Raw genomic sequence first — 27748 nt, forward strand, 5'->3', positions numbered from 1 at the left:
GCTCAGGAACAATACTAAAGATAGTCAAAACTACCTGAGTTACAACAAATAGATCAAGCCTAAAACCCACACAAAACAAGCGACTCTTCACGAAAATGTATTCAACTGTCATACTGTATTGCCAACCACAGCCCATCAGAACAATTTCTCCACCAAGATGCAAAGAGAAGAGGTCTGCCTCTGGCTGCTGAAGGGAGATGCTGGTGGGAGACAGACGCAGTGGCAAAAAATGTTGTACCTGTGCTGCAATGTCTGACATCCTATGAACTTCATTTGGTCTGATCCTCAGGACAGTCGTCTGGAGGAGGGGCATATGAAGGAAGGCAGTGAGCAAAACCCTTTTGCTAGTCGAGAAGAAAGCCATCCTTTTAAGGGTGAGCGATCACTGAAGCTCCTGGAGCAGACAGAGGAGCTGTTTCTCTCTTACGGTGTTACACTACAGGCAGCTGAACAATCAGTTCTGTGCAAATCTGTTCCAAATTTCTCGCAAGATCAGTATTGCAGGATTATGATGAAACCACAAGAATTGTTGTATTGTGGTATTTTACACATTTGCAAAAGCTGCTGTGACCTGCTTTCTGGCCAGTCCCTCCAGTACGTACCCTCATTCACAATGCTACTTCTTTCATTGCTTCTATTTGGACTGAAGCAGCCGGATGACCCCAGGTAAGATGACAAGTGCTCCTCAGCTGTTTTTTCCCCATGGTAGGGGTTTGTCTACCCTAAGGAGTGCAGCTGGTGTTTCTAGTGGTCGTCACGGCCACTGACACCAGGATCTGTTAGGAAAGATTGCCAGATATTGCATTTTATGGTTTGAAAACTGGATAAAAGGCTTTAAAAAGACAAATACGAGGAGCAGGAGACGGGTTTACAAAGGTGCTAGGAAGGGATAAGTTGGAAAGAAACCAACATGAGGCAGTGAGAAGGAAAGGAGGGAATATGTGGGGAAGGCAGACAAATGCGCTAGGCAGGAAACCAAGTGAGGGGAGAAGGTGAAGGAAGAAGCAACCAGAATGGTTGAGAAAGGGACAAGAAGGGGTGTGCAGAAAAAGGGGAAAACAAAAGAGTGATAAAGGAGCCAGTGGAGGAGGGGGGAAAGCAGAACTCCTTTCTAATAGATAACAGAAAATATAATCTCCTGCTTGAAGCAGCCAGCAGCAAAAGAAGCCTATTACTGGGTGCACATTTCAACAAGAACTTTAAGTCAGAAGATCCATTCAGAACAGGCAGATGGATACTGCTGTTGGATGGACTTATACCCCTATCCTCAGGTGTTCAGACTAAGATTATCCAACTCAGCAAGAGGATGCTTTAAGGTGGGCACTTACTCATTCCACCATAAGATTCTATGATCCTAAAAGTTTGAAGAAATAGCTATTTGATTATTATTTATATTCCCTTAAAAAAAAAAAAAAGTAGCAAGCCTGCCTTTAAGACTGCAAGGTCAAACTCTCCGAGGGAGATTCCCAGACTAACGAAGGAAAATCCTTCTGGCCTTATATGCCAATATTTTATGACAGACTTTAATCAGAGGACCTCATGCAATTTTTGCAAGGGATCCCCTCATCGTTCAAGACACAGGGTTATGCATTCCATTAAATCTTTCCAAAGAACTCTTAATTCAGAAAACCTATTGCAGAAAACTTACTTCATGGTTGGTATTTGGCAACCAAAGGGCTGACTACAGAGCCTGCAGACCAGGAAATGCCAGGCAGCGATGCTTTCTGCAATACATCCGACTTTGGGATTTTCTAGCTGTAATTACTATCAAGTATAAGCACTTTTTTACATTGGGCTGGCAGAAATTCTAATTTATGTTGCAAGCCATCATTATGTAACAAACATAATAGGTCATGTAATTAGCCTCAGTGACATAACAAAATGTAGCTGCACAGTAGCCATCGTCCCTCCCGCGCTGACTAGCTGTGGATAGACCTGAATTGTAGGAAGGCAGACAAAAGAGAGGTATAGAGAGCGTGGGACCACTGGTGAACAGCACGACAACATGAATTCTCTTTCTGCTGCTTGCCTCCCGTATAAAGATCATCCTGAGCCCCAGGGACTGTGCGCCACCAGCCCTGAGCACAAGACACATGAGCTCAAAAGCTCTTCTGTTCCTGCCTGCTTGAGTGGATGCTGCAGCCCTCTGAGACCCTTCGGTAGCCAGGTCCCAGGGCTCCCCACCGAGCAGGGTCATGTATTTTTTAATGGTAGAGGTCAGCATTTCACTGGGGAGGCCTCACAAAGCCACAGGAGCAGGAAAGGGGAGCACCCTCCTACCCCCACTAGCACCAGGGGCTCTGCTGCCAGGAGAAACAAACATTTCCAATTCAATTGTTCTTCTTGTGGCAAAGCTGAGATTCCCATTCAGGACATTTAAAAGTCGTAAATCGAAGCATCCCCAGTAGAACTAAAATTGATCAAGATCAGGCTCCCCAAGCAGGCAGGCAAACGCACATCACGGTAAGCGGAGGTGGCTTTAGTGCCTGCCTCAAGCCGCCTTACCAAAGAGAGCACACAGCTGCATTTTCTTTCAAAATACTACTGCAGCCTTTTAAGAGAGAGAGGGAATAATCTAAATTCTGGCAGCAGGGAATATTTCACAAATCATATATGCTTTGGCATCAAGCCCTTAACAAAGCCAGGGGCCTTTACTCACAGGCTTTGCTGGGAGAGATCCACCCACCTCAAGTGGGATTAATTAAAAGAGGCATGTATCATGCAAATAGTTTCTGTTTCCTTACAGAAATATTCAGAGCACATAACCCAAACCAGCTTTAGAATCAGAGCGAAGCAAGGAAGAAAATTATTTCCTGCTCCCCTAACCCTTTTCCTTTCCCTGTACAGTGAGGGAGGAACAGTGAGAAAAGGCAGAGAGCTCGCAGTTTCTGCCCAGCTCCTCTGATTGACTCCTTCTGCACAACTCCCCAACCAAAGCTGGGGGGGAAAAAAAAAGATTATTTTAAAGGCAGGGGCTGTATCTCACTATATCACTATAAGGTGGCAAATTCCCCAAACAAAATGTGTGTTCAGCCACTTGTTGGAACAGGATAGTCTAAATCTTACCTCTGGAAATGGTCTTTTTTAGGAGAACATGAGAAAATACAAAGTTTCTACTTATTAAGCATGTCAGGATTTTCAGTTTCACATGACAGTGACGGGGGCCGCAAAACAGAGCTCCTCTGGAAAGCTAGACAAACTTTAAAAACACAACTTTCTTTTCAGGAAGCTTAACTACTCCCTAGACAGGGCAGATCCTGACACTTCAAGGAATCGTCGCAGAAAGCGGTGGCACAGCGCTCAGAGCACGGAGCCTCAGTTCAAAAATAAGTCACAGAGAAGCTCAAGTTTCCACAAGAGCTCTTCCTTAAAACTATTTTTTTTTTTCCTTTTAATATCTCAGACCCATTTTCTGAGTCAATTTCCTATGATCCTGCAAAGGCTGTTATTAAAACCAGACCAAGCGAAGCAGAAATTCCAGGGCTCCCAAGAAGTTTTAATAGGCACAGGAGCCTGCCACACTGTCCCCCTCAGGTGGTTTCCCCTGCAGCCCCTTCCCTGGGATTTCCTCTCTCCGAGTTTAGTCAGCGGGAGAAACCTGAAATTTCAGCAAAACACCAAACCCCTCCCGCATTCTTAAGCATCTGAGATTTTTGTGTCTGAGGCTTTCGTAGCTCTAAAAAAAAAAGACAACTAGGATCCAGTCCAGAAGATGCGTATTGCAGATATTTTTTCCACAAAAATGTCAGGCAGTTGTACATTGAATTATATACCCAGCTTCAGCATTTTCAAAGCACTGACCTTCTTTATCAGCCACTGCTTCGCATGCCACCAGTGGCAGGCATGAATTGAGCCGTTCACAGGCTGCTTACCCAAGTGTCTTTTGTGAGCTAGGCCATTCCTTCCCGGTCTCCATCCTACCTATCACTTTAGCATCAAAAAAGATTATCATCAGACATGCTCTTGGCAAGCCACCTCAGGAAAGCAACGCTCATGCAAAACTCACAGCCAGGCAGGACAAAGGAGACATGCTCATTCGCAAGGCAACGTGCGACGCGCCGGGGAGCTGTGGTTCTTTCCAGTAGTACAACTGACCGAACACCGGACCTCGTATTTCTGTAGCTGGGACGTGGTTTGTCCAGTGGTGGCACAGTGGAAGCACTGGTGCCAGTGCCCTTCAAGCTCTTCCAGTGGGGGACCCTAACCTGGACTTCTTCCTTTTAGTATCCCCAAAGGCAATTCTGTGTTTCTTCCTACTGCAAGCTATGGGGCACTCACTGTGATGAAAGAAATTGGTTCATGATTGGGCACTGATGCAATGCCCTTTTCATCGGAAATTATACATATAGAAAACTCCATTCATTTGATACGCCTCATTTGTTTACTCTTTATATTGTAAACATGATGATGATATACATGTGTTCAGCTGAAGAGCTGCTTCAGAACTGGCATTCACCCTCAAACTGGGATATGCATCTTCATTTTATACAATACAGAAATTATTATGTTAGAAATAGCATCAAATTTAAGTTGTTCCAACTACAACATATCTCACCTATTTAAAATAAAGCATTTAGGAGTTTTTCTACAAAGGTGGATTAGATTTATTTTCCATTGCTATTTCTAAAATTGAAAATGTGCCTATTTTCTTTTTGTTTCTGTTTAATTGGCTTTTTTTTTCCTCCAAACCGACTAATTCTAATCTAAGAGTTAATTTATAAAAAATGGAGAAAGATCTTTGTTCCAGCATCACCTAATCTGCCCATGCCTCTCACAATTTAGGAAGTTAACGAAGCCCATGGAATCAGAGCCTTTTGTATATATGAATCATTAAGTGTATTATGTCATAATGAAAATAAATATTAAGGACATTTTATTCATATAACTTATGTTAAAAAAACTAGTTAGTGCCACACAAAGTTATAAAATATGCAAAGCTAAAAGTACTGACAAATGCAAAGACCTCAGGAGGAAAAGAAATGTGATTGTGAAAATGCTGTTCCTTAATCAATCATTTTGTGCTCGTGACCTACATCCTACGACCTACACCGTTAGATAGCTCTGGACCATCTTCAACTGGCTGTAAATTTTTTGGCTTACAGAACAAAAATCCTACTCCTATCAGTTTGTTCCACTGATTCTACAAGGACTTGCTCTTGTTCCCTCCCCGAAGAGCTATTACATGCTCTGGTGAGCACTCAAAATGGCAAAAGTGAGTTATTTTTTTGTATCACTGCCCATGTTCTGGTGGAGGGCTAGAGAACTTCTTGTCTCTGTGAACACCTCATGTGGATACAACGCAACCAGAACAGGGGTTCTCAGTGTAATATAAGCCAGTTTCTTTGAACTGACTGGAAAAAAGTTCCTATCTTTTCAACAAGTCATATTTGTATTAAAAATTGCTTCCTTGGAACGCCTTTGACTCTCTGCAGGGAATATACGATTTTGCTTTGTTACAGGACTTACTCAACAACCGTGCTTGCCTCCGCTACGTTGTGCACAATCTGTCTGTTATGCTAGAGGAAGAGAACCATGCCCACCACAAGAAAGCTGAGCCATCTTACCTTGGGACACTGGGAGGAGCCCGTGTTGGCCGAGAGGGAACCTGGGGAGGTCCTCCATGGGCTTCGCCACCGCTTGGAAATGGGGGCAATGGTCCTGGGCGGAACGGGACCGGGGGAGCCCCTGACTGAGGGCCTGGAGATGGGATTGCAGGAGCTGGTCCTCGGCCAGATAAAGGTCTGGTTGGGGGATTATTTAACGTAGGCCTCCTCTGAGTTGAGGGACTTGGAGGAGGAGATCTAGTGAAACATCAGATATTTAAGACATTCAGTGAAGTGACACTTTTTGTTTTAAAAAAACATAAAACTTTTTTTTTAATGTCACCATATACTTTTTTCCTTTGCATTTCTTTTGCTGACAGTGCCAGAGCATCACATATACTAAGATCTAACATATCGCATTCCCATAGACAGCATGCCTTAAGACAGTCAGAAATAAACAGTCAAAGAGGTAAATCTAATGGGTTTAATTATCAGAATCCTAACAAAGTTATGTTAAATGGATTGGCTATGGAGCCTGAAGTGCTGAAGTGTTACAACAGCTTGCAAGAAGAGGTCTTAGGGTTAATTTGCAAAGATAGGTGGGATTGCTGGAACAAGGAAAAAGCATTATACTCCTACAGAAACCAAAACAGTATTTGCTGACAGGAATGGCTGCTATCTGAAGCATCAGACAAGCTGTAAATCCCATGGATGGTCTTCTAACAGGCAAATACCTTGTCTGGTGTTCACACACATATCCATAGAACATGCATATGTGGCAAAAGGTTTGTAAAAAATCAGCAGAGAAATGGGGCCATACAGCATACATACAGGTTCACATCTGTTCTGGGGCTCAGCATTCGGATTTCTGGATTTAGCTTCCTGATAGTATAATATGGTAGAACACAAAGCTCCTGACGTTTTAGGAAGGATGCAGCTCGCTGAAACCTGAACTACAAGGAGCCTTTTCTCCAAGCCAGTCTTTAACAGAATACAGAATACTGGGAAAGAAGGTGGGTGACTTTACTAAGAGTTCACGGGTATTTAAGGTCTATCTTGCTCCAGAAATTCTTGGCAACATACAAGAAAAGAAACATATGCGCATGTTCTTCATCCCTAAAATACTTAAAGCAACACAAAACATCTAGATAACAGCAAGATTTTCTGATTCCCCTCCCAAATGTCATTGAAGACCTGGAGGAATGCCCAAAGAGATGGGTAAAGAGGGAGCTGCTGATGCTAACAACGTCTGCGCATCCGAAATTTCATTACAAAGCAGATATGAAGATCCTTACCTGCGGGCCTGCTGGAGCCATGAATCATCTACAGGAGGTGGTGCAGGGGTTGACACGGTGCTAGTGCTGATATCGCCAATGATCGCTAGGGCTTCCTTCAGAGCTTGGTACATTCGAAGCATTTCATCTCGCCTCTGTGCCTGTTCAGCTGACTCTTCCATTAGAGTGTTTTGGTCCTCAGAAGAATACAAGTGAGCCAGGAGCTCTGCGTTGATAAATTCTTTGACCTATTTCATCAGACAAAACAAACAAACAAACAAAGCAAATTACAGTACTGAACAAGTACAGTGGGAGATCCATAGAACCAGGAGAGAGCCCTACCTAAACTTCATTTGTTTCTCCTGCTACCTTGTTTACATCAATGCTATTGGTATTGCAGCTTTTGTTAGGTCATATCGGGGACTAAAAATGCTGCACTCAGGTTGGGCTGATGGTACAGCAGCCTGAAGGTGAGCTCTAACCCAAGGAAAGGCTGGCGCACACAGCTGGGCAGAGCAGCTGCCTGCACGTAGATGGTTTTAATGCAAATATGAAGCCACATTCTGAGACTGCTATTCACATCTGAGAATATGATGGTTTTGTATAGTCCCTCCACATGTACTATAGCCTTTTTTTTTTTTCTCCGTCTTCAAAAGATTAGACGTGGTCAGAATTAACACTGGTCAATGTCTCTAAAGTGACACCTATGTTTACAATTCAATTTCAAGTCTTCCCAGTGGCTCCCACAAGTCAGCTAGCATTTTGGTCCCATACTAAATGGCTGACCCAGAGGTAAATGTCAGCCATTAGCATACCATCAGGTACAAAATTCCCTTGGGAATGGGAATTTTCAGGCTTTATAGCATCTTTGTCAATTATTTTCTTAGCAACAATTCACCCTGCTGTAGATGGTGTCTTTCATCTCCAACAACTTTCTCAAATTCTAAATATCCCATCCAAACACATTCAAACTGAAGGGAGAAGGCTCCAAGTAATCTAATTTACTATATTGATTTCCTGCTATGCCTGCCCTGGTTATGGAAACCTGGGCCACATTACGAGAGATAAAAAGCTAGAGGTACTCTGATTAAATAAGACGCTGGTAAATAGACCAACTGCTGACCTACTAAATCCTTGCATTCAAACCTTTCATTGCTGTTCTGATCTATTTCTCATCTGGCTTTTTGCTCTATAAAGCTCTTTTTGAGCTGGAGATGCTAACAATAATACATTCCCGAGATTCTGATTACATAAACCTGAGCTCCACTTGCACAGGGGTTTGTGCTAGTTGATCTAAATCCTGACAACGAGACTATGGCAGTGCTTGCATTCACACGAGGTCAATTAAGAGCTGTTAAACTGCACAGGTGCAGGACCCTTTCTTGTCACTTAATGATGAAAAGAAGCCAGGACAGACCTTACAGGGAAACACACCATACTGCCCGAGCTTGGCTGTCATTTCCCATTCACGTATGACAGGAGATGCACAAACTCTTAGCAAAGCCTGCAAAAATTTTCCATGAGTCTCATGCTGTTTTCCAGTAGATGGTACTGATCAAGAGCCAGAGTACACTACTTTCCTCGTGATTGCCAAAGACTCCACATTAAAAACAGATATCGGAGTTAAACAGCATCACATTCTACTCGATGAAATGAGCATTTTAATGGCATCACTTCAAAAAAAAGAAGTCCTAAAATTAGATTAAGGCCAGAGCTGATTGTAAAAGCATTGTTAAACCACAAGTATCTGTTTGAAAAAAAAAATAAAAATCATCCTGTGACAATTATCATGAGAGATCCCTGCCTGCCACTAGCACAAACTCAAGAAACTCCCTGAACCCTTCTGGAAGGGAAGGCTGCTGCGGTAAGGACAGTTCTGGAACCAAATCTCCTTCCTTCTGCAAGTGGATGCACTTTACAAGATAAAGACCTTCCATGATGGCCACTTTCTCCAGCTTCGGAAAGAAAGGGAAAGTGACACTTCTTCATGCCTTTGCTCAAAAATAAAAACAAACCCCAAAACACAGAACAAAACACAAATACAGAAAAATACAAAGCAAGGGTTTAAAATGTTTTCTTTTGCAGACATCAGACCTGCAGTCAAAGCTGAACCACAGCCAGCATCCAGAGCACCAATACCACAAAGCTTGCCCTGTCACCCTGTCCAAATGGGGTGAGACGGGCTTGCAAGGAACCTTCATTTATCAGTGGGCAGACTACAACAGACATCAAAGTCTCAAATGCAAAAACAATCTGTTCCTTAACCTTAAGATTGGTAGTAACAAATACTTGATCATTTTTCTACTCAGCTGTGATTAATATCAACACTGCTTGTGGAGCATACGTTGTCTACTCCAAGACCACCCCTCTTGAATAATCTGTGATACCTAGGCACCATGAAATAATGCTGAAAATTCTGAAATGTGTGCTTTGTTTGTGCGTGTTTGAATTTCTAATGGTAACTCAATGCAGTTCCGTGTGGTAAATGTATTTTCTTTTAAGGTAATCAACATCCACCCTAAGGGAAGAATAAGGGATGCATTTGGAATACAACGGTCTAGTTTTAGGTCTCAAAACATGCTGAGGGACACATCTAATTATTTTCTGTACACTGAGTTTGAACCTGATACTTCCCCTTGAATTATAAGTGCTCGTTTACAGGCCCACAAAGTGGAAAGGAAGTTCTAGGAGGACTTGGGAGGTTACAATTGTCATGGAAACAAATTCCTTGGGATCAATTTGTTCCTGGAGTTTTGGAAGCAACATGATGGAGCAGCAGAAAGTACAGAATATCATCAGTAAGGGGGAGGGAGGATATTTTCACTTAACTCCAGGTGGATGGGTAGGACTTTTGAAGACTCCAAGGAACACGTGCACTACTTAATGGGACCCACCTTCCCTCACAGCATCATTGCTTTACAGGTCTTTGCACAACCTTTTGGCATGGCTCAACAGTCTTCATTCGAGCATTTCTTTCCTTTTTTTTTTTTTTTTTTTTAATAGTTCTGATTTTTTAAAACTCAGATTTTGTGTTTAATGTGGTATTTGCTGCCTATGCTGCAAAGAAACTAGTGCAGAAACGTTTTTAGTTCTTCACGGTCTTTTTAAAAGTTCTGGCTCTTTGCCAGAAATTGAAATTCTAGGATTGAGGTGTAGGGCTTAGCTCACTGGCAAGCCCAAACACAGCTATGGACTATGAGGTCAATGGAAAGGCAGATGATGCGGTAAGGATGCTGTTTCTGTGTGCCACACTCAACCAGCATGGCAGACTTGACCAGCGTAACAGCTGATGAGATTGGAAATACAAAATCTTACAGTATTCTCCTCCTGAGTAAAGCAGCACTTCAGAGACCCTTAAGCTATTCCATATGAGGAGGTGAGTGGCAGAAAATTTAACGTAAACGTTCAAAAGTATCTGCTCACTGAACTCTACAGCTTATGAAATGAGAGCTGAAAAACAGCCCTTTCTAAACGCACCAAAGTTGTGCTAAGTCAAAGCAGCAAGTTGAAAAAAACTTGCAGAAAAAGAAAGAAAGCAGAGGGAACTTGCTCACCTTACAAATTTGAGACCATGGCTGATTTCAGGATGTGTCTGTGTATGGGACAGAAACAGGCAGCTCCATCATTCCTGTACTCTTCTGCACAAACTCACCCAGGACTAGAGCACAATTTGGGATTGGACTTCCCTAAACCTAAAGAAGTTAACGGAGTCTCTGTTGTCCTCTTCCAAATATTCTGCTCGTATTGTATGTCCCTGGAAATCCCACTGAAATTTCCTGTCCAAACACCTAAGTGCAACACAAATTCTACAAGGCTAATGAAATCCATCAGACTAAGGCTAGAGGTGGCTCCAAGTCAAACATAAATGCTCCTTTCTAACCAGATTTGTGTTACAACACATAGTATTTGTAACAACTGATCGGTTGGATGACCTGAGAGACCACAGAAAAGGCACTATACATAACTAATAGGATCTCTGTGCTCCGCTATTAATTCACGTGGCAGCAACGGCTCTAATGGCAAGCTCAGTTCAACGAGGTCCATTCAGAACTCTGCCAAAAAATGAAGGCTGAGATCCTAGTACAGTGGAAAAACAATGATATCTCAAAGCCATTTCTTTAACCAAATAATCTTCAGATCTAAGAAAGACACACACAATAAATCAAACAACCACATCAGCTTATGTAAACAACAGTGTCCAACGCTTCCAGATTTATTCCTTGAAAATGGCAATCTGAAAATATAAAGGAACCCAAATAAAATACAAACTTCTTTAAGAAACCATGACAAAGGGTTACAGACTGAAAATCAAGGAAGCACAGCTCTGCTGCTCTCACAGACTGCCTAGATGGAGCTACCAACCCTTTTTTTTCCTACTATATCAAAAGCAAAACAGAGAAAAGAAAAGGATCCTTGGTTTACCTTTAAATAACAATTTATATTCTTATTAAGACATAAATGAATGCAACTTTCAGCGTGCTGGAATAACCTCCCAGAACACTGTGCCAGACTTTCAGAAGGCTGCAGGACATCATACTACTAAAGAAGAGTGGAATATTTTGTTTTAGAATGTGACATTTATGGCAGGGTGTTCTCTTTAATACGTGCTGTTTTTGCTGCTCTATTCAAGAAATGTGTTTGTACGAGCAGAAGAGATTTGGCAGACGCAAAATAATTTAGAACCTTGGCTGTCACTTACATTATTGATCATAAGGTGCATGATTGTTTTCGGTATCAAATCACGGATGCATTTGTTGATAATAGACATGTAGGAGTCCACTAGGTTTCGAATCGTCTCCACCTGCCTCTCCAGCTGGGGGTCCATTGAAAAATTGTCTGCTTGGCCGTTCTCATCATTTTCAGTCTGCACAGAAGAAAAAAGGAAAAGTCTTTCGGACTGAAGCAAACTGGAAAAATATTGGGAACAAAATGGATTTAAACTGTAACAATCCAGCAACACAACTCATACAAAGAATGACTGGAAGTTAAAATACGAAGTACCTACCTGTTTAACATTATGACATTATGAAATCTGGAATTTTAGAAGTTAATGCAATATAAGAAGCAAGCTTGTTTTCACAAAGAGAAAATTATATATTATATATATTTCGATTATATATTTCCACACAAATTGTAATTTTATGTTAAGGAACATTTTGTACAAAGATGTGTGGAGGTAAATGATACCCCAAGAAATTATCTCACATCACTTGCTGCAATATTTATTAACAATTTTTATTATTTTTCACCATTCCAATTTAGCCAGCCTGACTCAGGCAATAAACTAGTGCTGTAAGTCTGGATATTGAATTTTACCCTCCTATGGGTAAAAAACATCGTTGTTTCTTAAGGCTGACTCAGTTGTGACAAATTCTGCAATTCAGCCTGAAATTTTTTAGATGTGAATAGCACCTATATAAACAAAGGATTTATGATGGATAACAGCAAAACCATCATCGGTTCCAGTGCTCAAGGCTCAGCATAACATAGGCTGGTTTATATATTAGAGATTTCTTTTTCATTGGAGAGAAAAAAAACATCTTTGTATGTAAACAGCTGACCTAATTAAAGAAAATACCAGGAACTTTGACTGGGAGCTAAAAGGTATGCACTTTGCTTCAGTTTGGCCTGTACAAAACCAAGGAAACTTAAAAATAAAAGAACAGTATCCCTTTGGCAAAAATCAAACCACTTTCCGAGGCTCAAAGACGCCAAAAGAATTAAATTTCAACCTGGAAAGTCAAAAGAACAATGTCCTTTCCACAAACTCTGACATATAATACTTCTCCCTGAAAACGAAGAAAATGAGCACTTAAGCCATACGAGCATGGACTATAAAATCTAAACCCATTCTGTGGGTAGCTGGAAGCATAACACAAGGAAGCAGAAATTACGTGCAAAAACGAATAAACTAGTAACAAAAACTAGTTATATACCAGCCAGACTTACCGCTATCAGCACAACGCCTTTTACAACACAGCATTTAGCTGAAATTTCCACGTCACTGGCACTTTACCGACTCCTTGACCCGTTGAAATTCATTGCCAGCCCATTAGTAAAAGACCACTGGAGCTAGAAGAGCACCAAAGAGGCCTCTCCTTGCACAAAAAGCCATTCGTACGGTTTCATGTCCTAATGCTCATGCAGCATTAGCAGGTAGATCACATCTGATTTCCTTCTTATAAACCGTGGCTTAATCTGTCTGATGTAAGTGAAATTATGACAGTTGTTTGTTAACTCCTAATTTTATTATGACATAAGATGCAATGTACCATTTAAAAACAAAATTAAGTGTGTGTAAAAGAGCAGGTTCTAATAGCCTCAACGGATCAGATTGTTCTTAATCACAGATGAATTACTGGAAAAACAGCTAACCTAAAGACTTGAAAAATAATCAGTGGTGCTTCCTAAACATTTTGGGACTGTGGAGGATGCTGGAAGAGCTCTTGATGAAAATGCTTTTCAATTCTGTAACGACAGTAGACACACTACCCTATAGACCTTAATCATTCTGTTAATAACCTTCACATGCTGAAGTGTCACAGCATGCAGATTATGTTCCTTAGTCTCCACGTTTGAAACTAAACTAGTTGAATTTTCCTTGTGAAATACCAAATAAATGGAAAATCATATGCCTATCATATAACCACAGATCTTAGGCAAGTGATTGCAGGCAGAAAATTCCCCGTTGCCAGTTGCCACGGATTTGTATTCTCTTTCTTTTTGCCTTTGTTGTCTACATGAAGTACAGTTTGTCCGTGTATTTTTAATTCTTCGGTGTGTTCCCCCCCTCATTTAAATTACAGATTGCAATGGGATTCGTAGCTGGCTGAGCAGCGAAGTGACAGATGTTTATCATTATCCTCATCAAGAGAATGTAAAGTAAAAATAGTAATTTGTCTCTGATCTTTAAGGCAAGGGGTAATAAGTCTGCAAACATTTAACCTTTTACATACAGGCTCATAGGTGACATTTACAGAAAGTGGCTAATACTTCAGGAGTCCACATCTTGTTTGAAACTGTAATAGAGCTGAGCACATACAGCTGATTTATTTTGTCTAAAAATCAAGAAAGATCAATCTTTCAAGAGTTTACAGTAATTTATTGCAAAAGCTTTCAGCCTTAGTATTCTTAAAGACTTGCCATCTCAGCTGAAGGCTTGTCATGCTAGAAACCACCTTGATGTGAGCGTTTTTCATGCACCAGAAATGTTTGCTTTTAACAGATCTCCCTGCTACTGTAGCAAACCGATAAAATTTATCAGGTTTTTCTCTGTGCCAACATTTGAGAATGAGGCTGCCTGGTAATGCTGGGCATCACAAGATAGAAGCGATGCAGACACCCTATTCTACATACGTTTTGTTCTTTCAGAATTTTGAATGAACACCTACTAAATGCACAGCTGCTTTCCACAATCTTCCTTGGAAAATATCATAACTTGCTGAGAAACGAGCGCTTACAGGCTGAAAATTTGCTAGTGTAGTGAAGAGCAAGGAAACCCAGCCTTGCAGGAGCTCTCTGGCATGTTCTCCTGGTGTGCATCCAGTGCCCAGGTAACTGGGCAGCCACACAACCCTGCCACCATCTCCAAACACTGTCCAGGCCTTCTCTTGATGAACAGCAGCGCTTCCTGCACGTCCCACAGCGTGCTGGCATACACTGGAGAGGAGGCCAAGAGATACCCACCTCAGCATGCTGAATGGAATAGGAAAATCAAAGCTGAGAGTGGGTTTCTATGCCTCCTTTCCCCAGGCATGGGGCAGCCACAGGCCCCTTTCAGTGGTCCTCATCTTGAGCCAGAACTTGCTGATCCCAAGAGCAAGTGTTAAGCATCAGCTAACACATATAGATACAAATCTGGGCTATTTTCAATCAGTTGGCTCTTAATACTGCTAATAATTGTTGTCAGGAATGAAATATTATTATTTCAAATCAACACAACTGCAGTTACTTTACGAACTTCCATAAACCTACAGCAAAGAGACTACGGGAGAATCGAGAGCTAAAAATCAGGTAAAGAAAAAGAGATTAATCTGGGAAAAGCAAAGCTCAGAATACATGATGAAAACACACAAAAGGTGCAGACAAACAATAGGTGAAACAACACAGGAGAAGGTAGCATGGAAGCCAGGATGGTGCTTTTGCTCATACACGGGTACACATTGCCTCAGAGGTAAGGAGCCAGTCCTGTCTACTTTCTCTGCACTTACAAAAGTGAAAATAAAACCTATTCCTGACGTTCTGCAGCAGGTCTCACCTTTCTTTCATAAGCTGCCTTATGATCCTTGCATGAAAAGCTGCTAGCAAAACACAAAGTCTGCATCATTGCTACTATGCTAAAAACACCCTTCTGTACTAAAAACATAGTAAGGATTAACGTGTCACACTAGAGAAGTCTAAAAATTGCATGTGAAATTCAAACCACTTCAGTTTGTGGGCATTTTCGTGCTGGCTGCAGTGGGAAAGGATTTCACCCTCCATGTGCATTGCTACCAGAAGAGTTATCAGTCTTCTTAGGACTGAAAACTTCCTGGTGCAAGAAGAATGACTTCACGTGATGCAAAAGGAAGAAGGCGGACGTCATTACACGCAATCCTAAAAAAGGAATAGTACTTCAGAATATCAGGATAATTTTTCTGATTGAGGGAATTATAAGCACGTTGCAGAGTGGCCCAAGAAAATTTCAGGAAAAGTAATTCCTTTCGAAATTCGCAGCAAAACTGGGTAATGCACTGAAAACAGTCCTGAGCTGGCCACACAGAGAGAGCAATACTTCTAATTTCCATGATTTCATTACACTCAGGGCAGCTGCCAGCATATTTAAGAATGTCTTGTATAACATTCCTGATGTCAGTTCCAAGAAGGAGCATTTGTCTAGCATTTTCATTAGAGCAGTGTATCAACCAATTTTATGTAATCAAAAAGGCATTCCATTAAAAATGACTGAGAGGAAGCAGACGGGAAGGTGACTGGCGAACGGGTAAAAGCCAAAGCAGCAGCAAACCAGTGCTCCGTACGCTGTGAAGTAAATCCACGACTGCTGGGAGAAACCCATCATTTAAAGCTACTTTCCTATCTTTTATCTACAAATGCAAGTTTATAACAACAACCTGAAAATGAGTCATTCCCTCCAGACTGCATTTACGTTTGAATTTACAGCTGCTGAACCTGTTTTAGCTATTCCTGTCCAAGCAGGGCTTTTCTTTAATGCACCAACACTTAGGAAATTGCAGTTGTCCTAACCTCCTGCCTTTTCTTAAGTCTCTTCAACCGATTCCTGATACTCTCTCCTCATTTTCGTCTGAAGCTGTAGATACAATTCAGCTGAGAGGCTCTCCGCTGTACACAGTGTGCCTTTGCCAGAGGACTGCTGAAACCACATGACGGCTTCACACAGTGAGGTTTTCTTACTGGAAGGAACCACAAGTAAATGACAATACATTATTTTTGTGCGTTTACAACAAAGCCAGCAGCAGCAGCAGAACATTTCCCGGGCAGCTTGGAAGCTGGCCTTTTCCCTCGCAGAGGGCAGCTTTGCCACTCTCTTCATGCTTTCAGCATCTCCTGCCTGGGAACTGCTGTTGCCTTTACTGAGCCACCCACGGGCTGCCCCTTTCAGCAACGATGCTCTCATTAGCAGCCTTGAACTGCTCCAAACAGAGGTTAGGATCCCGCTTTCCCTTCCACACGATCCGACTCACTTTGTATCCGTGCAGAAGACAGCCGCAGCCGAGCTCGATTTGGTTCAGAGTATGTAACTGGCTGGATTTGTTTCAACAATCATCTACTTGGGTTCTTCTTTGTGCTCACAGACATTGTATAGCACAGACCATTAGCTAAAACCTTCTGCTGAATCCACACGCGGGTCCCCAGATATTTACACAATGTTAATGATCCCAAACATTCAACTCTGCATTGGGCCCTCTCCCTGCCTCCTTCAATCATGAAACTGATTGAAACTATGAGACTGAAAGGGATGATGAATTACCACAACTCTGAGACGTTTGGAGTATTTTTTTGTCTTATAGTCCATAAGCATTTAGGGCAATTTTTGTAAACTTTGCCATTTTCCTTTTCTTCAGGACTTTGTGCAGCTGAAGTTCTTGTAGAGTCTTTAAAAAGAAGAGGCAGTGAATTAAGGACCGGCCTACTCCTGGTAAGACTGAGCCAAATGATCTAGTTTTAAGCACATAACAAAGAAAAAGGCAACAACCAACAAGGTTGACAACTAATAACATCAACTCCATCCCATTTCATTTTAGAGCAGAGATTCGGATCTTAGGGCTGTGACATCAGATGCCACAGGTTTTGGTCTTTGGTCAAGCTTTCTGACACCACCTCGTGATGTTTTCATTAAGGGAAGTGTGCTCCCTCTGCGAGCACTGGTTGGACACACGTTTCCATAGAAAAGCTGTTGATGGTTCACTGTCAAACTGGAAAACTCTATCGGGGGACTTCATGTGGGATGTATTATTTAACGTGCTTATTAATGCCTTAATGCTCGGGATGGTGGATTACAGCCTGTGATTATTACATTTACAGGCGAAATTGTAGTAAATATGTCAGATGACAGGAGCAGAATTCCCAATGATCTGGAGAAGCAGTTTAAAGATCTAAATGAAATCCATTATGAATAGAACATATTTTACTTGGGCAGGAATAAATCAGTTATAAACACACAGCATGAGAATGGCCACTTAAGAAGCTGCTCAGCAGAAATGGAACTGCATCTGCAGCGGAGTATAAACAGAGTATTAGCTGACAATGTCCTGCTATTATGAAATCAGCACAAGAATTGTGTATCCAATTCTGGTTATTACACTACCAGGAATTCGTGGCACATTTTAAGAGTGATCAGAGGAAACAACTGAGGAGGACGTACAGGGCTCTGCAGAATATTAGTTGAAAGGAAAAACTAGGATCAGCTGGGACTAGTGACCTCAGAATTAACTTCTGTGGAAGGGGAGAGATGATTCTCCGAGAGGGATGGGTAAAGGTGTCAAAGCAGTAATTTGAAAATGTTTCATGGTAAGAATAGTGAAGCACATAAACAGATGGACTAGGGGAGCTGCAGTCTTCTCCTCAGGTTAGGCCAGCATCCCTCAGAAATGGCCTGAGTACAAAGATCCTGCTCTATGGCAAGGGAAGCACTACACAACTACATGCAGCCCTTCCATCCGTTGGGTGATACTGGGTGCAAAGCAGCATGAAATTACAAACTGCAACAAGAATGAGCATTTTTGACAATGCAAAAAAAAAAAAAATTAAAAAAAAATCCAATGCTACTTTCTACTTTCCTTTCTGTTCTTTACAAAATAAATAACAAATAAAACATTGCTGTGAATAGCAAAATCCCCTCAAAGAATCTGTACTCCAGTTTCACCATTTGCTGCCATGTACATCTCTCACACAAAGGACTTTTACATAACCCTCCCTGCACTGCAAGTTTTGATTCCGGGCCAACAGCTGCTTCATGCCTTTCAGAACAGACTGCTGGACAAGCAAAAGCAAAAAGAGGCTGGCATAAGGAAAACAGCACCTTTGTTTATAAAACAAATACTACTTTGGAATTTGCAAACTTTTCAGTCAAAGAATTTCCTTGTCATAACAACACATGAAGTGCCTCATATTTATAGGAGCACATTTGAAAAAAAAAATCTAGATGTGAGATATCACTGGCATAGTATTTGCCATTATTTCAGTGTAGAAGAGGTCAGTGGATCTTGGGATGTCTCATATAGTGGTGACTTACCCAGGAATTCAAGACATGATGATAAAAACTTCAAGTGTGATGATTAGCATGGAAGACGTTCGTGGGGAAATTTATTGTGCATTTGTTACAAAATACACAAAGCAAATTCCCAAAGACAATAGCCTGAAACAGCAGCGAACATTAATTATAAAGGGAACAGAATCATGAGACTGCTGTGAGAAAAGGTGATCGATGGGTGAAGGCATCAGCCAGACATCCGATGATTTGAGCTACTGACTGTTGTACACAGCTCCCCTGCAAAGGAAAGCAAATAGAAGCCTTGCAGCTTCTGCTGGAGAAGATGAAAGTAGAAAAACAGAGAATTAATCACCTATGATGCTGATCAGAGAAATGGTAACAGTGCTCACAAAGATTGAAATAACACCTTGCCATTCATCTGTTATTCTTCTTCTCACCAAAACCATTCCTAGAAGATTGGTCTCCAAAACCCTGCAGAACTGATCAATACTGAGGACTTTTAGTAATTGAGCATCAGAGGGTGACATGCAAAACTCACCTAGTTCCAGCAGCAATGTACCAGCTTTGGCTGGAGGATCCCATTAGGGACAAGGAGCTGTTCTACCTTGTGGGGTTAGGAACAGGCACGTTAAGTGCTCAGTGTGTGGAGGGTGGCTTGGTGAGGGAAAACACATTGCCCAAGACTATGTATTTAAAATATAGCTTATGACTTCTTCTGCCTATGTGTGTAGCATAGAAGAGCTGCGTGTTTTTCCACTAAACATGGTCATTTGAGAGGCAGGAACCCAGAACAGAGAAGAAAAATCACAATTCTATTCCTAGATCTGGTACTGAGCTCTTATTCTTTGGTTTCCTTCCATTTCTTCCAGCTTTCCAGGTTGTCTTAAACAGATGGGAATAGAGGGAGAAGGGCAGCATGCACATCTCCATGCGTCCTGGGAGGGAAGGACTTGAGGGAGGCCTTACAGAGGGGCAGTTCTGCACAGTATCCGATGCAGGGGCTCGATAAATTACAGCCTTGCCTTTTATTTTTAGTTATCTAATGCAATGTGTCACCTATAACTGGGCTTTTTTTCCCCATAATTAATGATGTCTAGGAAAATATTCTGAAACTCTCCTCTGATAAGCACCTAGACAAACTTGATGTTTCCTCTCGGAGACACAAAAGAGGACGTTAAACTGTTTTCACCCCCACATCCCTCGAGCCATGAGAAGTACCAGACCCGTCTCTGCTGGGCCAGACTAAGCCCTGCTTCACCACAAGCTCAGTGCAGCACCGACAAATGATCTCCATAGTAAATGATGCAAATAAGAAATGTCAGCATGTTCCAAAATTCCTCACTTAATCTTATTGCCAGTTGTATAGTCTGGATAATCAGTAAATAAATCCCTCTAACTTTGCTCAAATCCTCGGGGGCTGAATACACAGAGAGCACTTTCTAGTTCATTCTCATTAACCTTCCCAGCTCTAAACAAAGCCATTTCCTACTTTTCTTAGAGCCCGATTTTTCCACTGGCCTCTGCAACACCTGATTTAGCAGCAACGATTTCTCTCACTTGCGATTTCTGTTTCGAGCTCGCATTGTTCTCTCCCCTCACACACATATGCTCGCAGGAATAGCACGAATCAGCAAGATTTAAAACCTCCCATTCTCGAGTCCGAAGCCCCTAAAGGGAAATTGCAGTCGGGATGCCAAGGAACACAGTCGTACGTTATTTGACTTTTCCTCAGCCAGGCTGACAGCGGAGGGGGAGGGAGGGAGGAAGGAAAGGGGAAGGGAGAGGAAGACGGCATTTTAATAGCACCCACACCGATTTCACACAGTTGGATCACTGTGCTCCAGAGCAGCACCATTTCCTTTCCCCTTTGCCTCGCATTCAGGCCACATTACCACGCCAGACTCCACGGGTAGGATTCTCAATCTTTTTCTCCCACTGTAGACCACATCTTAGTAGGGAAATCTGTCTTGTGGACACCTCCCTCCCAGGCTAGCTGGCTAGCCCAGCCGTTACCCCTGCTTTTGACAGACCATTACCAGCTCCAGCTTTGCACGGACCACCCCACCCGAATCCCAGATGTGGCCACGACAAGATGGATTATCCCCTGTCTCTCACCCCAATTCTCATAGTCTCCGTAGCACCCTACAGCAATTGGTTATCTGGAGAAAAGGGAAAAAAAATGTATGCATTTAATCTCATTTATCAAGAGGACATATAAGACCAGCATCTTATGCAAATAGATCTACTTTTCCCAGATGTTCTTAATATGCCAAACACATCTTGGCCAAAGTTCTGGTCGAAACATTTCGTTTGATAACTCAGGTCCGAGGGTTCAACGTTCCCCGATGCAGGAATGGCTTTTCCATAAGCGCTCTGGCAGGCAGAGCGACAACAGCCTACAAATTCTGGCAGGAGCTGAGCACCCAGCAGAGCACCAGCGATCGCCACCACGCAAACTCCCCGTTTCAGAAGCCCCTTAACTTCCCGAGTGCAAATCTGAGCTGCAGCATTCCTGTGGCACAACGGCCTCCGAGCAGAGCAGGAGAGGAATCTGAAAACGCTGGGACGGTTACTGAAGCCTAACAAATATTGCTCAACAAAAGAAATTCACCCAAAAAGGAGCATTTTGGTTTCACGCCACAAGAACAGAAATTGAAAATTACTGGGAAAATGATTTTGAAGGGAAGAAATAATTTGTGCGTAACTACACTCCACGCAATCCTGGACCAAATGAAATCTGAGACTGCTTTGTTGCACGGCTTCCATTTTGTATAAATACGCCAAAACCTAAGTATTCTGCAAAAAGAGTAGAAAACTAAAAGACTTTCTGCCACTCCTCCCCCCTCCCAAATAAATGCAAATCGTATTTAAGAAGCAGAGAGATGTGAGAGTCTGGTAAGTTACTACACGTCTGTAAGCAGTGCTTTATAAGGTCACATGCTTGTTGGTAAAAACAAACAAAATCCACAATAAACTGAAACTATAAAGTTTGAACTTTTAGTCACTCTGACTTCCTCTCTGTGGGGAAGTTACAAGGGCATCAGTGACATAGATGTTCCCTCAGTGTCCAAGCAGACACGTATGGAGCTGACCCTCAGCTTTATTGGTGTTCAAGTCAACCCTAAGCTAGCACTTCAGTTGGGTATTTCTACAAATTAGCTTCCAACTGACCTGTTGCATTTTCAGCTCAAAACTTCAATTTTTGTTTTAATTCTGTTACTCGTCTGTAGCAAGAGGTACAGCAAAACCCGGATTCGTTTGACTTTGCAGGTTTTTCAGCTCTTGCAGAGCGATGCACACACAAGAAACCCTGTCCTTGGGGCGGCACGATGAAAATGCAAACCTCCTTCAGACAGAGGGCAGCTGCTCACACATCCACGCTCCTGAGGATTAGAAGTTCCTTTGTCAACAGGAGAAAAGCTGCCACAACATTAGGGCAGTATGTTCTGTGGGTTTATGCCTACTAAAACAAACACGGGCAGCAAGAGAGCTGTCATTTGAATTATCACCCCAATGACTGAACGCCTTGCAGTACAGTTACGGATACAAAAGTTTCACTCTTCTTCCCCCGTGGTTCTAGTTTAAAATGCTTTCTGTAATAAAATTACTGTGAGACAGCTAAATCCAAGGGCGGGCAAGGAACTTGAACCCATGGCCTTCTGGCTTAGAGGTGAGACTATTCCAAACGGAGCCAAAATGACACATACATAATATGCTTTCAAGGTTTTTAGAGAGCTCTGTCATGATTTAAAAACACTAAGTCTTTGTGGTACAAACCACAGCACAGGAAAGAACTGGGGCTCCCTTTTTACTGCTAATTTTAGCCAATGAATTGTTTATAATCTCCTGCAAAATACATACAGCCTTATTCTGCCTTAAGCGAGGAGAGAACGGCCTTTCAAAACTGATTCTTAATTATAGCATTCCCCTGCTCGATGGAACGGAGGCAGGTTCCAAAATTGTGTCAGGGTATATGAAGTGATAAAATGAGGATGGGTGAGCTATTTTTAAACACACTCAAAGACTTTGAGGTCAAAATCCCTGAATTTATGGCCTTATAGCCATATTAAGACCCATGGATTATTAAGACCTGCGCGGTGAGAGTCAAATAGCATTTCATTTGAGACACCCTCTGGCTTCAGAGCATGTGTTCCCCACCGGCATGCCTGCCAAACTGGGGCCCCCCAAGCAGCAAGCTTTAAGCACAGCTTATATCCCTCCTGTACGCAGGTATTTGGGGAGACAAAGGGGATCAGATGCCTCCCCGGCGGTGCATTCCCTCCTCCTCGCCTCCTTTCCCAAGACACTTCAACATGTCAGAGGCGCGCGTTTCCAGATGGGCAGGAAGCAAGCGGGTTAGAGATAGCTTGAGGAGCCTCAGGCAAAAACACGTTGTTTCTCCTTGCTCTATCCAGCCTGCAAAGCTAGCACAGCCTCGGCTCCTGGTGATGTTTGCATGCCACAGTCCAATTTCCCATCTGAAGAGCTCAGCTGGGTATCTGCTGGTGTGCCCTGGGAGCTCCCTGCTGCCCGGTGACCCTCAGCCTGCCTTACACACAAGCGATGGCTTCTGCCCCATTGCAGGGTGAGGTGCTTAACAAAACATCCTGAAACACATCTTAGACTTCTTAGAAAATCCACGTTTGTAACCAAATCACTGTTCTGCTCATGGAAATAAACCACAGGCAGGTGGAACTGGCACTCTTTGCCCCCACAAGCTTCCCAGTGCTGCCGAGTAATGCTCCCCATCTCAGGTTGGACTCGTAGCAGCACTTGACTATGCAAAAGCCATCGCCCTCTACACACATACTGGTTTCTTTCCAGTAATAACCAACATACACCATGGTTTTGAAAATAGGAAAAAAAGGCTACCAATAAGGAGAAACAAACAGGACAGAATTTCCCTGTCTTATAAGTCAAAATGGAAATAGTTGAGGCCTTCTTCCCCTTCTTTCTTGACAGTCTATGAAAGCTTTTGCAGTGTCTTCCTCTGAAAGGTACAACTCATCTTGAGGAACAAGCAGAGGTAGTAAAAGCTTTAGGGCTCCGTGGACATTGCAGAATGATTTTTGTACCATTTACATTGTTCATTTGGTAAATGAGGTAAGGTTTTACAAGAAGCCATTGCACAAGGGTGAGCGAAGAAGCAGCTTTTTTGGAAAAGACCAGGCACCGGTTAGAAACATCAGAGGAAAACCAAAGGATCTACAGCCATTTTCAGGTGTGTGGATTTATTTGTCCAATTTGTGTAATTACATTTATTTGTCACCTAAACTTGTCATTTTTTTTCTAACTTGGATTTCCATGCAGTAGTGAAATACAAAATTCTAGTGAAGCGTAGATGGTGAAAGTGAAAATAGAAGCATTAGTGTGAACAAAACTCAACCCTTTTCTTGATTGCTTATGGATTTATAAAGCAATAAAACCACAGTGTGCACAAACCAAAAGCCTAGTAAAAAGGTTTAGTACAAAAAAGACCTAGTGAGCCTTTAAAAAAATCCAGTGTTACTGGTTCTGTTGGTAATTAACATACACTCATGTATTGATCAAAACAGACTGAAACGAATTCTGTATTATACTTATTAGAAGCCTACGATGCATTTATTATCTTTAGAAGGTCTCCCACTTGGAGCAATGACAGATGGATCCATGTTGCTTACTCAAGCATTTTGCAAGTATTTCCTATTTTAACAAATCCATGGTATTAGAACATCCTTTAGGCATTAAAGACTCATTCTTATCTTCCCTTTCTTAGTCTGAAAACCTTCACCACTACAACAGCAGTCAATGTGACAAATTCAGAGATACTTTCTCTCCTTCTGGTCAAGAGATGTTATTTGTGTATCTCTACAGATGCTCTTTACTTATTTGAGAATTGTTACCTTCAGGAATTTGGCTTTATCTATCACCAGCTGAAATTGCTTGAAATCTTCCTTTCGATACCCACCAGCATTCAACCAGATTACAACAGCTTCCTTACTTTGCCAGAGATGCAGAGCCCGTTTTAAAGCTTTTCCTACAGGTGCCCTTCGTGAGTTTGATTTTCAGGAATCCAGAATTCCTGAACTCCACTTTGTGCCACAAATCATCCTGCAGCTACATCCTGTGCAACTCCATCCAACTCTGCTCTCAGCGAAACCCCTGGCAAAATTCCCAACGAGTTTAATAGTTATGTCCAATTCCCCCCAATTCCTAACTGAGGTTAATTTCTTTTCTCCAAGTATAAACAGAAATCAGCAGGTAAAAAAGTTTTGTCTAATGTGGCACTGAGGCTGTGGAATTTACTCCCATGCGAGAATGGCACAATAAAGTCATTTGTTTAAAAGTAAATTGAAAACATTCCAGTCCTCTCAGGCTTACGCCTATTAGCTTTAGTTTCTGCACAGCACTGTAGAATGTCTGGCATCAAAGGTACTTTGTACATTGCACCGAACTTGTATTGGACGCTGTTAGTGGAACATTAATCACAGCGAACAAAGATCCCATGCACACACACAGAAGTACTGATTTTTCACAGGACCAGCATGGACTAGAAAAGGTTAAAGCCTCGGTTTTCTGGTTACTACACATATTAAGACACAAAGTGTTGACAAGGCATCCGATAGGATGCAGATTTTTCAACTGATAATTACATATTCCAAATTAAACAATTCTTATGTCTGCCCAATCCTCTCTAGAATTCGAGGGAAATGTATCTCAGCACAAACTAGCACACTTTAAATTCACAGATGCCTATAAATGCATGTACTTCATTATGTCCCCGCACAGATACCATGCACATGGGCAATGGTTATCAGCAAGAAAATCTACAAGGATGTGAACTAAACTGTGGCTGGAGAAAGTGAAGACTTATATGAAACACACGCTAATGGAAAAAGTAGCCTGAGGGATTGTGATTGTATGTTTGGAAGTGTTGGACGAAGAATGGGAACTGAACTAGTGTAAAAATGAAAAAGGAAACCAGTCAGTGGCCGGGCAAGAAGTAAATAAAGCGCAGAGAGAAGACGGTGGTCTGGAGCCACAGGCTGAATTTCAGGGTGCAACTTACTGATGAGATCAAAGTCACATGAGCGTGAATTACTGCTTTCACTCCTCATCCTTGTCATGGGAAGTTTCTTGTCATCCAGACCTGAGCAGGGGAAAATCTGAGTGATAAACCCCGAAGTTTGCTATATGATAAGAAGATTTCCATCAGGTTCCTCAGAGCACAGTGTTTTGGCTTCCAAGCTTTCCTAAAGAAAAGCTCTTGCATTCTTGTACCAACTGTCCCAGGTGAAAAAAAAAACACCTTGCTGTATCACTATCATTCTTTCCTAACTAAGAAGGGAGGTGTGAAGGAAAGCAGTGAGGGAATAAATCACCACCCCCAAACCAGAAAATTACATTGTGCAGCTTCTCCTAAAGGACCACACCTGGTCATCAGTTCCTAGCAGGGCCAACAAAACAGCTCCTGCTACTGCCCGTGGAGTGGGTGCAAAAGCACAGTACAAAAGTAGCAGCATGGTCTACAGAAAAGCTGTCTGTAAGGCTTTTCAACATGTTTTTAATGAAAGACATGCTAAATAAAGGTTACAGAGCATGCCAGACTCAATAAGTTGACAGATTTTCTGTCTAAGGGAAACTTGACAGATCTTAGCAAAGTGATAAGTGATACCCTCAAAGGCTGCTAATTACGTTTGTAAAGATGGGGATTAATGAGAAGGAACAGTACAGTCAGAAACAGATAAATAGACGACACTATGGGAAGAAGAACTAGCAGCCTGGAAGGATTTCATCATCCAAGTGTCCACTAGATAATCTAATTGAAACAGAATAGTAGGAACTTGCCAGTTAAATTTGTTTCTGCCCATAACACAAAATTGTAAGGCATTGTCAGCACGATGGAAGATTGAAACAGTGTCCTGCAAGACATGGATAACTTCAAGGATTGGGAAAAACAGAAGCAGGATAAAACAATAGTTTTGTGTTGACAGACTAATGACAGCTGCTGTGCTGGACTAGAGTTCATCAGCTAGCAATAACAAGAGAAAAGAAAGCCAAAACACCTCGAACCAAGAATCCTGAGATACTGGTATAATGTGGCCATGACAGGACGAAACACGTTGGTCTCTATTTTGAGCAATGCAGGCCCAGTAGAGGAAATACCCTTTTTTACAGTACAGGTGCAATCTTGTCTCAAGCCCTGATGGAGAAGGATACGTGCCATCTGGTGAAAGATAACATTTTGTATTTCCCTGTTTCCAGGGCTGCTGCACTTTTTCTTTTTTTTTTTTAATAGCCAAATGGAACTGCATGGCCAGAACAAGAGGATTTTATTGTGATAGCATTGACACTGCTTTTTAGCATCCACAGGATAGAGCACGGCAGTCTTTGAGAGCACTTGACAGTTGAATTGAAATAGCTCTGCATCTTACATGAACTACACGGCTCTTTTCCTTCTTCGCTCACAAGGTCCTCGTCTATGCTCCAAAGCTGACTTGTCACCTTCTGTCACCCTTCCCAAAGCCTTTATCCAGCTTGGTAAGAGCACATGCGAGAGAAGAGCAGGCTGCTGAAAAGGCAGGGAAGCAGCTGACTAAAGATGGTGATGCTACCATTATCACGTGGGTTGCTGGCTACAGCTTTTTGCTATGGAGATGAGGAGGAAAACTTCATCTGAGATCCAGAAATTAACTTTTAAACTGATAAAAGCAAGTTGGGCTGAACCCTTAGGACTGAATATCACACCTGATACGATCGACATGTGAAAAACTAATCTAATGTAAGAGAAAGTTGCTTTAGAAGTATGAGAAGATCAAAAGACGCACTGGAGTCCAGTGCTACTCCAGCTAAATCTCTCTATCCGCCCAGGGAGAACTATTGGGGTGTTTATCACAAGGTGAATGGTAGAAGGGGGTGAGAGAGAGGTGAACTCTTTAAAATATAATTTATTTTCTGGCTACCTTCCTCTCATAAGAAAAAAAAAAATCAGTTTAAATTACAGGCAGGCAGACAAGCTCTTTCAGCCTCAGAAATTCATCCTACATGTTGATTAATAGGTCAACCTATTACAGCTTTAACATGAAAAATGGGAAAGGCTTCAACTGAAGATTGCCTGTAGCTAATGATGCAGTGGAATGAATGGTTTCATTCCAGCTAAACCGTTCCTGTTCCTGTAAAAATAAAGAAATCCACTCCTGGGTTATGAAAATGAAAAAGAC

General features: G+C 42.0%; 1 protein-coding gene across 8 annotated transcripts in view; it reads right to left on the reverse strand.

Annotated features, from left to right (window-relative positions):
- Positions 1-27748, reverse strand: part of DNM3 (dynamin 3) — a 177770-nt gene that overhangs the window by 12625 nt on the left and 137397 nt on the right. For all 8 annotated transcript variants that reach the window (XM_072041611.1, XM_038183206.2, XM_072041609.1 and 5 more), the window contains 3 exons: positions 11517-11681; positions 6839-7065; positions 5565-5801 (listed from right to left, as the gene is read on the reverse strand). In XM_072041611.1, coding sequence (XP_071897712.1) covers positions 5565-5801; positions 6839-7065; positions 11517-11681 — 629 coding nt within the window. The remainder of the gene's footprint in view (positions 1-5564; positions 5802-6838; positions 7066-11516; positions 11682-27748) is intronic.

The sequence above is a fragment of the Anas platyrhynchos genome, chromosome 8, assembly GCF_047663525.1.
Source record: "Anas platyrhynchos isolate ZD024472 breed Pekin duck chromosome 8, IASCAAS_PekinDuck_T2T, whole genome shotgun sequence".
Lineage (NCBI taxonomy): Eukaryota > Metazoa > Chordata > Aves > Anseriformes > Anatidae > Anas > Anas platyrhynchos.